Source organism: Hibiscus syriacus, unplaced genomic scaffold (assembly GCF_006381635.1).
Source record: "Hibiscus syriacus cultivar Baekdansim isolate YM2019G1 unplaced genomic scaffold, ASM638163v2 tig00002840_pilon, whole genome shotgun sequence".
In the NCBI taxonomy this organism is placed as follows: Eukaryota; Viridiplantae; Streptophyta; class Magnoliopsida; order Malvales; family Malvaceae; genus Hibiscus; species Hibiscus syriacus.
The window spans coordinates 7221613-7236702 of record NW_024061947.1 but is presented as its reverse complement, the minus strand read 5'-3'; the positions used below and the strand labels follow the sequence as shown (position 1 = coordinate 7236702).

General features: G+C 36.0%; 1 protein-coding gene and 1 pseudogene across 1 annotated transcript; one reads left to right on the top strand and one right to left on the bottom strand.

Moving 5' to 3' along the window:
- LOC120152253 lies at positions 1–2033 on the top strand (annotated as a pseudogene).
- A 4258-nt stretch (positions 2034–6291) lies between these two features.
- LOC120155989 (cytochrome c oxidase subunit 6b-1-like) lies at positions 6292–9412 on the bottom strand. The gene is made up of 5 exons (XM_039167428.1): positions 9282–9412; positions 8103–8378; positions 7876–7958; positions 7700–7781; positions 6292–6478 (listed from the first exon to the last, which is right to left on the bottom strand). Exons 1-5 carry the CDS (start codon positions 9321–9323, stop codon positions 6425–6427), a joined length of 537 nt encoding a protein of 178 aa, XP_039023359.1. The 5' UTR covers positions 9324–9412; the 3' UTR covers positions 6292–6424.
- Between the last annotated feature and the right edge of the window lie 5678 nt (positions 9413–15090).

The following is a 15090-nucleotide window of genomic DNA, read 5'->3' as shown; positions in this document are numbered from 1 at the left end:
ATGACAAAATGTAAAAAAAGAAGAAGAAGAAGCCAAATTCAGAAATTAAAAGTTACAACTTGAAAGAGGCCTAGTATTAACTTCTAATCACATCTCTCTTTGTATAAGCACATCTATTTTGGGACCAACTCAAGAATTTTTATAAGGTGAGAAATAAAAGGTTATATTAAAGACTTAGGTGTGAAATTATAAAATTTTAAAGGTCGTAAAATAAGATAATCAATAAAAAATATATAAAAATAAGAAAGTTTAAAATTTCTAAGAGGTGCAACTGCATCGAGCATCCCTCCATCCATCGTCTATTGTGGCTTGTTTGTTGAAACAACAGGAAATGCATAACCGGAATTATTAGTGTTATTATTAACGTTTAGTCAGGTTATCTCCCCTGCTCATTAATTGGATTATTACCCGTAATCATCATGCAAATACTTGGTTGCCCTTAATTGACCTTAGACTTCATACATTCTCAATTAAAGGGCATCATGTATAGGGAACATCAAAGGTTTTCTTGAAGCATTAATGGCCCCGTTCTGGGCTCAGTCTCACCAATGAAGGACTGGTTTTATATTCATTTCTTCCATGCTCAGAACTTCATCCATCTGAGTTTGCTCTTCTTTATGTTTTGCATTCTATTTCAGTGTCTTCCGAATCATCCACATTTTCAATCAAACTTTTGATAGACGAGGAAAGTAACAAAGTAATTCTTGCTGAAGCTGGTAATGATTTTATTGATACTCACCGTAGTCTGTTTTCGTTTCCCCTCGGAAACATTGCACGACTTGTCGGCAAATATCCGATTTCGCATCCCGGTTGCTTAAGTAACCTATACAACAGCGTCAAGAACCTCAGCCTCAACAACTTTCGGAGCCATGCATGTAAGTCTATGCTGCTTCATCCAATAAGCATTCACGAAGACAAGTTGAAGAATTTGAAGCTTCCCGTGGATTTTACAGAGCCTACAAAATATTTCGCATACCCAAACCAGAAATGTAGAGAGAAACAAGGTGTTTTGTTGAGTAATAATGACACTTCAAGATGCTATTGCGGAGAGTTGATGTCTCTAGAGACAAGGTTTCAAGCAGGGGAGAGAGATGCTGTAACAGATGAAACTGAGAGAGGGCTGTGTGATGTGGAATCAATGTTTTTCATCACAGATGATTTAAGAGTGATTCAAGGTTATCCAGGGGGTCTGATTAGCTTCCTTTCGCATGTGGGTGTGGAGAATGTTGATCATATTGCAGTGACGGTCCTCAAAATTTGTTCGAAAGCGGTATTGTATATAACTCACTCTTGAGCCATTCAAATAAATTTTCCTTTCAATACGATGTTCATTTGATAGTTGTGTTTAACTTCAGATGTCTGATCTTTTGAGCCATTCATTGTTCTCGAGGTTTACTTTTACCGATGTTTTCATAAGAAAAAAAGTAACTCTCAATGCATCGAAACATGGAGGAGGAGAGAACCAAAAACTATGGCAAAACGAGTGTGAATATATTACTTAGAAAGTCTGATAGGAAGATATTATGCGCTGAAGCAGGTGAAAATTTTGTTGATCTTCTGATTAGCTTCCTCACTATCCCTCTGGAATCTGTTTTGGAACTCTTGGGAGGTAAGGGTAACCTCACAGTAGGCTCCGTCTCTAACTTTTATAGAAGTTCAGACGCTATATTCTCAATAACAAAGCAGAAGACTTCCAAAAAAGTAGTTCTTCCCCCGTTTTATAGTTGCTCAAATGAGTTTCCAGATATCTGTTATCATAAGGAAACCTGCTACAAGATAAATACTGGTGGCAGTTGGTACACAGCCAAACTGCTGGACCCAAAGCGTCTCCAAGGGTGAGCACAACAAACAGTTCAGGGTATGTTAAGAAAATGTGGCAGTATGTGGTAACGGATGGTCTAGTAGTCAAATCGCTATCCTCCGTTTCTAGCATTGCCTTGTTACGGGGAGTAGGGATACGGCCTGATGATGTTGAACAGGAAGTGATGAACAGGTTGAAGTCCTATTTTCGGATTTTGGCCCTAAATTTTTAGTTTCGAGTGACCCCCTGAATATGTTTGGTGCAGTCGCTTGCTTTATTAAGGGCTTGTTTGTGTTCATCCTCACCTTCGTCGGTTTTACTTAACGTTAAGCAACCGAAGAAGCATTTTATTGATGTTGGAGTATCAAGGATTTGGAATTATGTGTGGAATTTGTTAAAATTCTCAGTCCTAAATTGTGTGTGGAAAACGGGTTCAGTGTGAATATGAAGGGCTTTGATTCGTATTCATTTAGGTGGTGTTTACTTGGATGCTGTGAAATATGGTTTTTAAGTTGCGATTCCTCATTCGCATGGACACTTCATCAGTTACAACTTTTGACAGTCGGGTTCCTTATGAGTCGCATTGTTGGATTTTTATGCTTTCAATTTCAATTGAGGACGCACCCCCAAGTAGGGGTGCACAAAAAATCCGAATATCCGAATATCCGAAAAAAATATCCGAAACCGGTTTTGGGAAAAACCGGTTTTTTTTTAACCGGATCGGATTTTTTTAAACCGGTTATTTTAACCGGTTTGGAGAAAAAAACCTAGACCGGTTTTTTTACCGGATAAAAAACCGGTTTGAAAAAAACCGGTTAAAAAACCGGTTTTTATCCGAAAAAAAAACCGGTCTGGGTTTAAAAAACTAGCCGTTAATATAGCCGTTTGTGACCGTTTTTGACCGTTTTTTTCTTTAAAAAATTACCATTTTACCACCCTAAACATGTATAAATAGGTTGGGGATGTATTTGGTTGATTACAACTTTCTCAAATCTTATTACACAACACTTAAACATCTCTCAAATCTTAGTTTTGTAATTTTTTATTCATCATGAGTAACACTGCTGAATCTTCCGTCGGGGGAAACCTTGAAGTCGTGAGAGTGATCGAACACACTCGAAACAAAGATATTTGGGATCACTACGATTTATGTGAGATGTCAAATGGCTCGAGGAGGGCGCGTTGTAAACTTTGTCTAAAGTTTCTTGCATCGGAAGGAAACACAACGTTGAAGAACCATTTGACAAAATCATGCAAGGCACTTCGCTCAAGATCGGATCCTAGTCAATCGAATCTTACACCGCAAGGTGGTGTTTTTGTTTACGACAACGAAAAATTACGAGAAGCGTTTACAAAGTTCGTGATTACAAAAGCATTGCCGTTCGACCACTTTGATGATGAAGATTTCACGACAACAATTCAACAACTAATGCAACCACGTTATACTCAAGTAAGTCGTACTACCCTTAGAAGAGATGCTATAAAAATGTGGCGTACGGCGAGGGAAAAAATGATTTTAGGATTCCAAGAACACCGTTATGGTGTGTCGCTTACATGTGACGTTTGGAGTTCCCCTCATAATACCGGAAATTCTTTTTTAGCCGTTACGTCACATTGGTTAGATCAAGATAATTGGCAAATGATGAAAAGAACAATCGCGTTTGAATTATTCGGTGAGCCGCATACCGGTGCTAATTTATTTACACTTTTAAAACGGGTAATTTGTCTTTATAAATTAGAAAATAAAGTTTTTTCTATATCTTTTGATAATGCATCGAATAATACAAACGCGGTTCCAAGATTGAAAATATTACTTTCACCGATTTTAGACGGTGCGTTTTTTCATACCCGTTGCGTTGCACACATAATTAATTTATCCGTGCAAGCCGGTTTGGAGGTTATTGAGCCAATTAGATTAGAATTTAAAACAATGATAAAATCGATTCTTTGTAACAACAACAAAAGACTAAATGATTATAAACGATTTTGTAAGTCTGTTAATAAAAAAGTTTTGGGTCCTAATTTGGATTGTCCAACTCGTTGGAACTCAACTTGGATGATGATGCATACTGCCTTAAGGCAAAGGGAAACATTGCAAACATTTCACGATCGGCTTTTCGAGAGGGGTCATGTCCCAAACATTTATCCGGATTCGAGTTGGGAAACTATAGCCAAAATAACCGATTTGCTTGAGGTTTTTAAAAATGCAACAACTTTTTTATCCGGTGTTTATTACCCTACTAGCCCGTTGGTTCTTAATCAAATATTTTTGTTGGCTACCCGACTAAATGACTTTGAATTTGAAACCGAAGTTTTTCAAGAAATTGGCTTTGCAATGAAGGAAAAACTTTTAAAATATTTTAAGGAGATTCCCCCCATTTTTACTTGTGCCGCCGCTTTAAACCCAACGTTAAATGTTGGTGGGGTTGAAACACTAATTGAACAAATTGCGTTTGCTTTTAATCTAACCGATGATGAACCCAACTTTGTCCAAAACCAAATAAATTATTTTAACAAATGTTTTCGAGACATGTTTGCAATTTATTTAAATAAATACGGATCAAGTAGTGTAATACACGATCAAATGAGAATGAATGCGGAATCATCTAGTAGACGTCCAAGTAACATAAATTTGAATCTTTTTAACACTCTTGTAAATTCCCAATCCAAACGATCACGTACTACCACCCCAAGTAGCGAGTTGGGAAATTATATGTCATGCGATTTTCTATCAAAATGACATTTGAAGAGTTTGAAAGTTTGGATATTTTGGCTTGGTGGAAAGAAAAGGAAGCACAATTTCCGATTCTAGCCGCCATGGCCCGTGATTTACTAACCGTCCAAGCTTCTACGGTAGCTTCGGAATCCGCTTTTTCTGTTAGTGGCAGGGTTATATCGCAACGGAGATCAAGACTAAGTCCCGAGTCGGTGGAAGTATGCATTTGTTTAAAGGATTATTTGGATGGAGCGGCTCGTAAGCAACATATCACCACCCTAGAAGATGCAATTGATGCCGATTTGGAAGCAAACTTACACATTGAAGAAGTCGAACTTGGAATATCCCCTCCAAACGAAGAAGGCGAAGATGATGAAGAAGAGATGGCAATGTAGTTTATTTTATAACTTTATTTCAATTATCGTAAACTTTGTTTCAATTATCGAACTTGAAGTTTTTAAGTATTTGAATTTATCGAACTTGGAAGTTTTTAAGTATTTGAATTTATCAAACTTGGAAGTATTTAAGTATTTCAATTATGTTGAGTTAATTAAGTATTTCAATTAAGTATTTGAATTTATCGAACTTGAGGTTTGATGCTTTCTCTTTGATTCTCTCTTGATTCTAGTTGCTTGATGTTTCTTGTCTTTGATCAATGACTTCTAAGCTTGCTTAAATACACCTTGAATCACTTCTGAACGTTAGTGATAATTAATGAAGATAATATAGCCGTTTAAGTGTGAAAACATTTAATAAAAATGCTTAGAGCGTGGGGGAATCGGTACCCTCTCATAGGGAATCGGTTCCCTAAGTGTAAAATTCAAATATTTCGACCGTTGAATAGGGGGGAATCGGTACCCCTATGGGGGAATCGGTTCCCTCCGAGCATTCTGGAAATCTCGGAGCCAAACCATTCAATGAGGAATCGGTACCCCATTGGGGGGAATCGGTTCCCTATGAGCAATCTGGAATATTAAAATCGGTTTTTTATAACCGGTTTTTTAAAAAAACCGGTTTTTTTAAAACCGAAACCGGTTACACCGGTTAGGATATCCGGCCCTCCAAACCGGTTAGAAACCGAACCGGTTATTTTATAAACCGGTTTTGTTTCTATGGGAAAAAACCGGATCGGATAAAAACCGATCCGGATCGGATTGAAATCCGAATTATGTGCAACCCTACCCCCAAGGAACATGGGAAATCCAATAAGAACAGGGCATAGTGAATTTGCCAAGTTAACAGATTCTGAAAATAATTAAATTTTTCAACTTTTTAATCACGAATGTTTAATTATATACATAAATGTACCCAAATTCCATTAATGGGTAACTTCCCAAGGCACCTCTAAAGCTATAAACACTAGCAATTCATGGAATAAACCGCAATCCTCTGACTGAATGTGGTAAGTAGGCTGATTTGTTCTTAGGATCTTAGCGTAGTAATCTCGGTGGATTTCATCAAAATCTGACGCTAAACAAAGACTTACAGCTAAATATAGTTTGAGTGATAAGTAAAGTCGAACCTTAAATATAGTTATTTTTTTCAAAACAAAAGAATACATATTTTATTATGGGGTTATTAAATGCTTATTGTTGAGATGCATTGCCAGGTAATTTTTGTTAAGAAATGAGGTTAAAGTAGAAATAAGCGATGGTACACTTTAAATAAAAGTTTTATTGGCCGTCATAGGAATGTGTTCATAAAAATGGTTTCATCAAGGAAAGAGTAAAGGCTTCCTTTTTTTATGAGCCAAGGCATTGTATCATCCTTGATCTGATTAGAAAAACATGCCAAAATTTCTTATTACCTCATCCTTTCAAATTCGACTTTCATTTAACAAATCCATCTGTGGTTAAATGGGTGGATATAAAAGAAAACCACAAGGTTTTCCAATAGAGAGGTACCTTCTACAAAGGTCCTGGAAAAGTACCATTCTCCCTTTGCTCGTTCCATCGGTCGATCTGAAAAGCAACGAAAGGAGTGATTGTTGTTAGATTGAAGAGAAAATGTTACATAAACAAGTTAACCAACTATTTATTAAGGATGAAATTCTACTTATGAAGATAGACTGAATACTCATTCAACTAGTTTAAACTAGGACCGCAAGAATGTATTGATCAAAGCATAGCCCTCCAATACTGAAATAAAATGTAAGCAAAATTCTCCAGATATGTAGACAATGAACTGTCTGAGGACCTCCAATACTGAATCAGTTTGAGATAAGGAAGCAAGGAACATGTTGGATCTTCTATAATTCAGCAATTTTAGTTCAACCAAAGAATCAATTATAAGATTTAGTCTAAATGCCAGCTCAAAATTGGACTCCATATTTATAGACTAATTGGAGCTTTTGAAGAATGGACTTCACTTTTCTTGTATGGCCTAAATTTTGACATGTACATCTGTCTTTTGGGTAACTTAGCTAAGCTAAGGGTTTGTGGTAGCATTTAACAGTCATATGTTTCCTCTATGTTTAAGTCTATCATTATGATTTTTAAAGCTAACTTCCTGTATAATCACTGCATCTCAGTAAACTCTTGCATAACAGTGAAGATTGAATAGTTCCTAAGGGATGGATGCAATTGAAAATCCAAATCTAATTCCCTCCATCGTCTCCTTTCAACCAAGCCCTTTCAGAAATTTCAAACCAAATTCTTATCAAGACCCCTTATTTTCCCCATAGAAGTCTAATTTCTTAGTAAAAGGAATATCCTCCAACAAGTTTTTTGCCGCTAACCCAAATAGGTAAGCACCTGTATCTACTTCTCTATCCAAGTGATACAATTACACCCCAAACTATTCTTTCTCCAAATGCAAATCCTCACAGAAATCTCTTTCCCACCTAGGACCACCAATGGGCAGATTTCGATTTGGTTTTAAATCAATGGCACCAATATATGCCAGCTATATGGACTTTCTAGCATTTAAATTCATTAAAAGATACAAAAAAATAATAATAATAATTCAACTATAGTCTTATTCAACAGCCCTTCAACCTTTTAGGATTAACTTAGAAACAACTATCTAAAAAGGATGTGGAGTCAATAAGGTATTCCCTGGTTTACAAATGTAAAAAGAGAGACAGACGGTAGTCATCCAATGACAGTTAAAAGTTGAGAACATACTGCGATTGATTATGATAAAGAGAAGTGGGTTACGGATTGTCAGAGAAAAAAACATACCCATTCTCCGGGACATAGGGCACGATAAAACTTGGCAAACTTATCACACTCTGAAGCATCTTCTCCTTTTGCAGCAACACAACTGCATAAGAAAGGATAAAGATGTATCAAGTAGCACTTTTTAAAAGAAACAAACCTCTATACCTTTATAAGATACAAAATAATTCACAACTCACCGATGGTACTCAATATAGCGTGTGAAGCAATGCCTTGTTTGGTTTGTAGTTGGGAAGCGAAAATCTGCTGGGGCAGTCTCAAGCTGCATATCAAGCGTCACGAAAATAATCAAATATGTTCGTGAAACAATCTAACATGTAATGAACAGTTCCATATGCACATAAATACTCTGGAGGCAGCAAAGATAAAGATCTTAATAAACATGTCCAGCAGGTCAACCGTCAACCTTAATCTCTGGTGTTTCTTCGGCATCATTGGAGTACACTGCTGGAGCTGGAGCTGGAGCATCTTCACCACTGTTCTCTGCAGTAGAATTGGCTTCAGTGCTTTCTTCAGCAGGAGCAGGAGGGGCCTCGGTGATTTCCTCAACTACAGCAGCAGGAGTCTCCACTTTCTCAGTGACAACTTCCACAGGTTGAGCATTCGTAGGATTTTCAACCTCTTTCGCTTCGGCTGGTTTAGTAGACACATCTGATTTTTCCTCTTCCTTGAGCGCATATTGCTAAATGTCCAAACATTCAAATAGGTTTCCAGGATGATCAGGTTAAATAAATACCCCCACTATATACACACTCATTATCAAAACAAATTTTAGTACCTTCTCAACACAACCGGCGTTACAAGCAAGATACGTTGCAAGTTTATTTAAGTTTAACACCTACGCTTTGCTAACAAGGTTGCATCCTAGCTAAATTTAAGTATAGATGGAATGTTCAAAAAAGACCAACAAGCTTCAAAGAAGGTAGAAACCATAATTAAACATTCTATAACATCATATACATTATTTCCACGCAACATAGTCATAAACAAATTTCCTTTTAGTAAGTCAAAAGCTTGAATACCCAAGTCATCCAAAATTTTGCTCAGAAATTTTACTTGATTCCACATTCTATAGGCTTGGCAGCTAGTGAAAAATCCAATAAAATTTTGCTCAAAACATTACGATTTCATTGACACTTATCAATGACGTCTATCAAAATACCAACATCGTATACAGAAAACTCAAATAGATAGAATCTTATGACAAATCATAGAGTGACTTCAATGAGCTGATTTATTTAGGGGAAAAAAAGCTGCAACAGATTATGTTAATCGTATGTAGAAGATGACTCTCAAGAAAGCTGAATCTTAAATATATTTGATAAACGAACATAGACAGTCAAAATTTTAATCAAAACCGCCATATCAAAACTTCAGAAATGCTGATACTAATCTCAGAAGTAAAATCCAGCGATACTCCGTCAGATCCAGTAATTTTAGTTCAATTAAACAAAAATCTAAGAGAAATACAAACACTTAAAACTAAAACAGTCAAAACTATAGCAATAAACGGAGATCGAACTTGTCCATTTCTACAAGGAGAAAGACAAACTATTCAAAGAAATGATAAAGAAATAATGAATACCTCAGATAGGGAAAGGGGGTTTCCGTATTCAGCTTCCGCCATTTCCAGAAAAGGATGAGATCGGCTGCTTCTGAGAACTTTTTATCAGCTGCGGCCTGCCGGGATATGTTTGGAGGGGCGGCCAAAGCAGGATAACAGGTGTGGAGAGTAGATTTTAGGGTAAACTGCACATTTAGTACTAATTTTGTTTAAATTATTGTTTAAAATTTTATTCTAATTACTTTTTTTTTGAATTAATCATTGGTATCTAATATAATAACTAACTAATCCATATCAGGTATTGGTAAAAATTTAGATAAAATAACTTCAGTGACTGAAAATGCCTTATAATATACGATTTTAACCAATTTTTTTTGGATTTGCGAAAATGACCAACAAATTCGCAAAGCGATCTCGAATTCGCAACGCGAATCTGTAAATCGCGTTGCGATTTTCCAAATTCGCAACACTGAATTCCAAATTCGCAACTCGATTTCTGAATTCGCAACGCGAATTTTGTTTTCGCAACGCGAATTTTGTTTTCGCAACTCGATTTTCGAATTCGCAACACGAATTTTAATTTCGCAACAGGTTTTAGTTTCACAACACAAATGTTTTGGGTATATAACTACGCAGCAACAACAACTCATAACCTAAATCCCTAAATCGCAACTCATTCCATCTCCATCTATCACTCTTTCCGGCGACATCCGTTCCTATATCCAACGACATCCTTCCCCATCTCTATTTTTTTACATAATTTTATTTCTATATAATTTTTCAATGATTTCTCTCCCAAATTATCAACTATCAACTTAATAAATGTATGTTTTTCTCTAAGTTAGTGATGATATGTAGTTTATAGCTCGTTTGTTTAGTAAATTAATTTACAATTTGTAGAATAAAATCATCTAATGCTGATCATGTTTTGATAGATTTGTGTTTTGGAGGGACATGGGAGAATGTTCATGGTGTTTTACAATATATGCCTTTACCCATGAATCATCAACTAAAACTGTCATTAAAAAAGTTAACTTATGAAACTCTAATGTTACGTGTTGCAAAGAAATTGAATTTAGAGCCTCTAAGTGGATTTAGATTATCTTATCAGAGAAAAGGTAAAATTTATTTGTTAACCGACAATGAAGATGTTGAACGATTCATTGCTTACATTAGTGTTTTGCAAGAAGATGATGTTACATTGTATGTTGTTGAACCTAGAAGTAGTGAAGTTGAGTCAGTAGCGGGTAGTAATCAACTAAGTTCTTCAACCCCAGTTTATGGTGCTCACAATGTACAACGTTGTTATGAACCTCAAAATTTAATGGTTCCACCACAATTTCATCACCAATAAAATTTTGTTTCACCACATTTCCAATACCAAACACAATATCAAACACAATCTCAAAACCCACAACCTTTTCCTAATCCAAATCCCAATCAACTTTCAGCACCAAATTCCGGTTTTCGTATTGACTAGTTAGACGATTATGAGCTAACAGAAAAAATTGTGAGTACTAGTCAGTATTTGAAATTTGATCTTGGTCAATACCCGAACTTTTATCTTGGTCAATACTCGGATTTTGATGATGTTTCAGAAGAAGAAACATACCCTGCGTGTAATGATTTTGATATTGGTCAATACCCAAATTTTGATGATAAAACAACCGTTGCCGAGGAAGATGTTGTTGATAATAATGAGGAGGAAGTTACAACTGTGAATGAACATGTTGAACATCCATTCTGTAATTCATATAACCCTGGAGAAGAAGAAGAAGAAGAAGTCCCCGAAGAAAAGAAAAAGAAGAAAATGCCACGGGAGTATAACTGGAATATGCCAGAATTACTTCAGATACAGGAAGAAGAGTTGGTAAATATAGCAGTTGATTGTTACACAAAAGTTATTCGTATCAAGAAAGATGATTGTTTTTATACAAAGGAAGACTTGAAGATAGCTTTGTATACAAAATGTGTGGAAGATGGCTATCAACTAAAAGTTAACAAATCAAGCAAAGATCGTTTCGAAACAAAGTGTATGATTGACAAAAACTATACGTGGCGTATGATTGCAAAGAGGATAAAAGATTGTGAAATGTTTTAAGTTAAGACTTTTATTGATAAACATACATGTTCAAGAACCCAAGTTTTTCCTCACCATAGACAGGCAAACAAAAAGGCATTGGGTGGTTTTCTGGCTGAGTTAATGTTTTTGAATGGCAAGGTATATCGGGGACATGAAATTATGACTGACATGAATGCTCGGTTCAAGATTAGTATCTCATATTCTCAAGCTTAGAGAGCCAAATGTTATGCATTGGAATTGTTGAGGGGGTCTCCAGAAGCATCGTTTGCCCAACTGTCGGCTTATTGTCACAATTTAAAGTTGAAAAATCCTGGGTCGGTAACTCATATCAAAACAGATAGAGATTGATGCTTTGAGTTGCTGTTTATCGCCATTGGTGCTGCGGTTAGTAAATCAATATAATTTTGTTGACTCATTTTTGTTAGTTACATGTATTTCACATTTAAATGATTATGTCTTGTGTATATTATTTTGTAGATTCGTTCGTTTATTACTTGTATGCGCCCAGTTATTATAGTTGACGGAGCACATTTGAAAGGTCGATACCTTGGAGTAAACTTATTAGCAGTAACCATGGATGCTAACAATGGGATACTGCCAATAGCTTACGGGGTTGGCAAATCTGAAACCTCTGATTAATGGACATGGTTTATGGGGCATCTTAGGGATTGCATAGGTCCTATTAGCAATCTGACAATCATATCCGACAGGGCAAACTCAATTGACAACATTGTTAGAAGGTGTTTCCCATATGCTTTTCATGGACTTTGTGGTGTTCATTTGTACAGAAATCTAAAATCAAGGTCTGCTGGTATAAAAAATCACAAATGGACATACTGGAATGGTGTAAAAGCTTATCGAGAAGTGGATTTTAATAAGCATATAAATTGTTTAAGACTTGTTTTGCCTCAATGTGCTCAAACAATAGAAGATGTCGGGTTTGAAAGATGGTCAAGAGTACATCAACTTGGAGCAAGATATGGTTTCATGACGTCTAATAGTGTAGAATCAATCAACGCTCTAAGTCGTCATTCCCGAAAATTACTCATTACTATGTTAATGGAGTTTTTTCGAGCCTCTATTCAACAGTGGTACTACAAGAAAAGAAACCATGCAAGTATTATTTCTTTAAATTCGTAACTTATCATATATTTTACTAAGTATTATTTATTTAAATTTGTAGGAACATTGGAACGTCGTGTTACACCATGGACTAAAAAAAGATAACGAAACGTGTTGTGAAGTCAACGTCATAGAGAGTTGAACCATGTTCAAACACTTTATTTGAAGTATTGGATAATAACTTAAATGGGCTTGTCGATCTAAATGCAAAGATGTGTAGTTGTATGAAATGACAAACATCTAGTTATCCGTGTAGCCATGTTATAAAAGTTGCTCTTCATCTAAATCAAGATGATTCAAACGTATACACTATGGATTGCTACACTATAGAAGTATATCGACAGACTTATGCCAACATTGTCTACCTTATTCCACATCCTTCTGAGTGGGACATACTAGATGACTTACAAACAGTTTTGCCACCAGTCATAGACAGCAGGCTACCTGACCGACCAAAAAACCACGATCATATACCGTCTAAGGGTGAAGAGAAGAGGATATCGACATGTAGTTGGTGCAGGGAAAGTGGTCATACAAGGTTGACCTGTGGATCACCAGTGCCATCACAATCATCTTTTCCTCTACCAAAATATGGATCCTCATCAAAGTCCAAAGCTCATATGGTGCCAAGCAAAAGGAAATCAAAATCAAAATCCCAATCACAACCGGCTTCACCTTTTGGGATTTATTAACTTGGGTGATTTTTAAATGCAAACGTTGTATTATGTGTATTTTATGTATGAATGCATACATTTCAGTTAGATATTCATTAGTAACTTGAGTTTGAACATTGCTATGATCTGTTCAGTTGTTATCACTTATCAGATTTTTTGTTGCGATTGTTGCGAAAGTCAAATTCGCAACACGAAAGTCAAATTCGCAACACGAAAGTCAAATTTGCGTTGTGATTTTTGCGAAAGTCAAATTCGAAAAGCGAAAATCGCAACGCGAATTTGTCTTTCGCGTTACGAATTTGACTTTCGCGTTGCGAATTTGACTATCGCAACGCAAATTTGACTTTCGCGTTGCGTAAATGTACTTTCAACAGGTCTTTTTTGCCTTCAACATAATGCAGATTGAAATTTAAAACAACAAATCAACTTTTACAAATCAATTAAACAAGCAAAAAATAACAATTATTTACACATAAATTAAACAAATCAACTTTTACAAATCAATTAAACAAGCAAAAAATAATTCTTATTTCCTCATCAATTAAACAAATCAACTTTACAAATAAACTTTTACAAATATATCAATTTCACGCAGACAGTTTTTTATTCACAAATATATCAATTTCACGCAGCTCACTTCAGGATTAACCTGCAGAAACCAAACATTTGCTCAAACAACACTTTCTACACATCTAAAACCAACAAACAACAAATTATTGAATTCTAGGTACTTAACCAAACATTTTCAAACCAACAAAGAGTATATATGTTAACAACACTTGCTCAAGCTTACCAATTGTTTATGCACACTTTCAGCACGCGGATGCAGGTAGGCAACGTCTCGCATATATCGTTCTAGCTATAAAATGTCAAAACCACAAGCCTACTGCACCTCTATCTCTATTTGTGGGAGGTAGAAATTATTTACTTCCTGTCGTCAAACGTTCCAAGCACATGCATACGAGAGGACCATAATCCCCTCTGGCTCCCTGTGTTTGTTGTGGCGTGGTCTCGTCTCTGATCATTGTAACTTTGAACTTTTTTGGCTTCTTGTTTCCAGAATTAGTCCAATAATCAATCGCATCCAAGTATTTAGCCAAATGAGCGCTCCATCCCTTACAAATAATATCTCTCAAATCAGACAATGGTGTGTAATTCAACATGCTGTCATATACCATTATCTTCAGGGATGAGAGCTGAAGCTTAACGAGAAGCCAATGACGACGTTCCAAAATAGGGATAAACACATGCAATCATAAATAATAATTCAATTGCGCACATCAAATTTTTATTTATGAACACCTTTAAAATATTCAAAAATAAATACTAACCTTATCGACCTCCCACTACGCAGGATAAAGTTTAGTTTTTCCATTACCCAACACATATGAAGTGTCTCTCTGATCCTTCAAGTGAGCTACATGAAAAGACGTCGGCATAATAGTCCATCGCGTATTTTTTATTTTCTTCAATTTCCTTATTATCAGAAGACGTGACACTCATGCATCAATATGCTGTTTTATAAAAAAAATACATATATTAGTGAATTTCATAAATTTAAAAAAAATTAATCAAAATGCAATATAAGAAGAATATAAGACTTGCCCCCCGTCGAAATAGCCATTGTCTTCAACCCCTAATAACACACCCCACCAAGACCGATCAAGAAATAAATGCATATCATCGTCGAGTTTGCATATGTCGGCGTAACACCCCTGGCTCTGCTCATGTAGATAAAAATCAATTGCGGTCTTAGCCCAAATGGTATTATCCAAAATTGTGTTCGGTAGTATTCTCCTCTCCACTTCAGATACCAGAATGGTACTGACTGGTAACTCATACGAAAGCCAACTATCATCCATCATGTCGGGCACGTGAGGGGGTTTATCAATATGTCGACATATTATGCCATGTGAATCGGGTTCTCGAACAGTGGGAGGGAGCTCTTGAA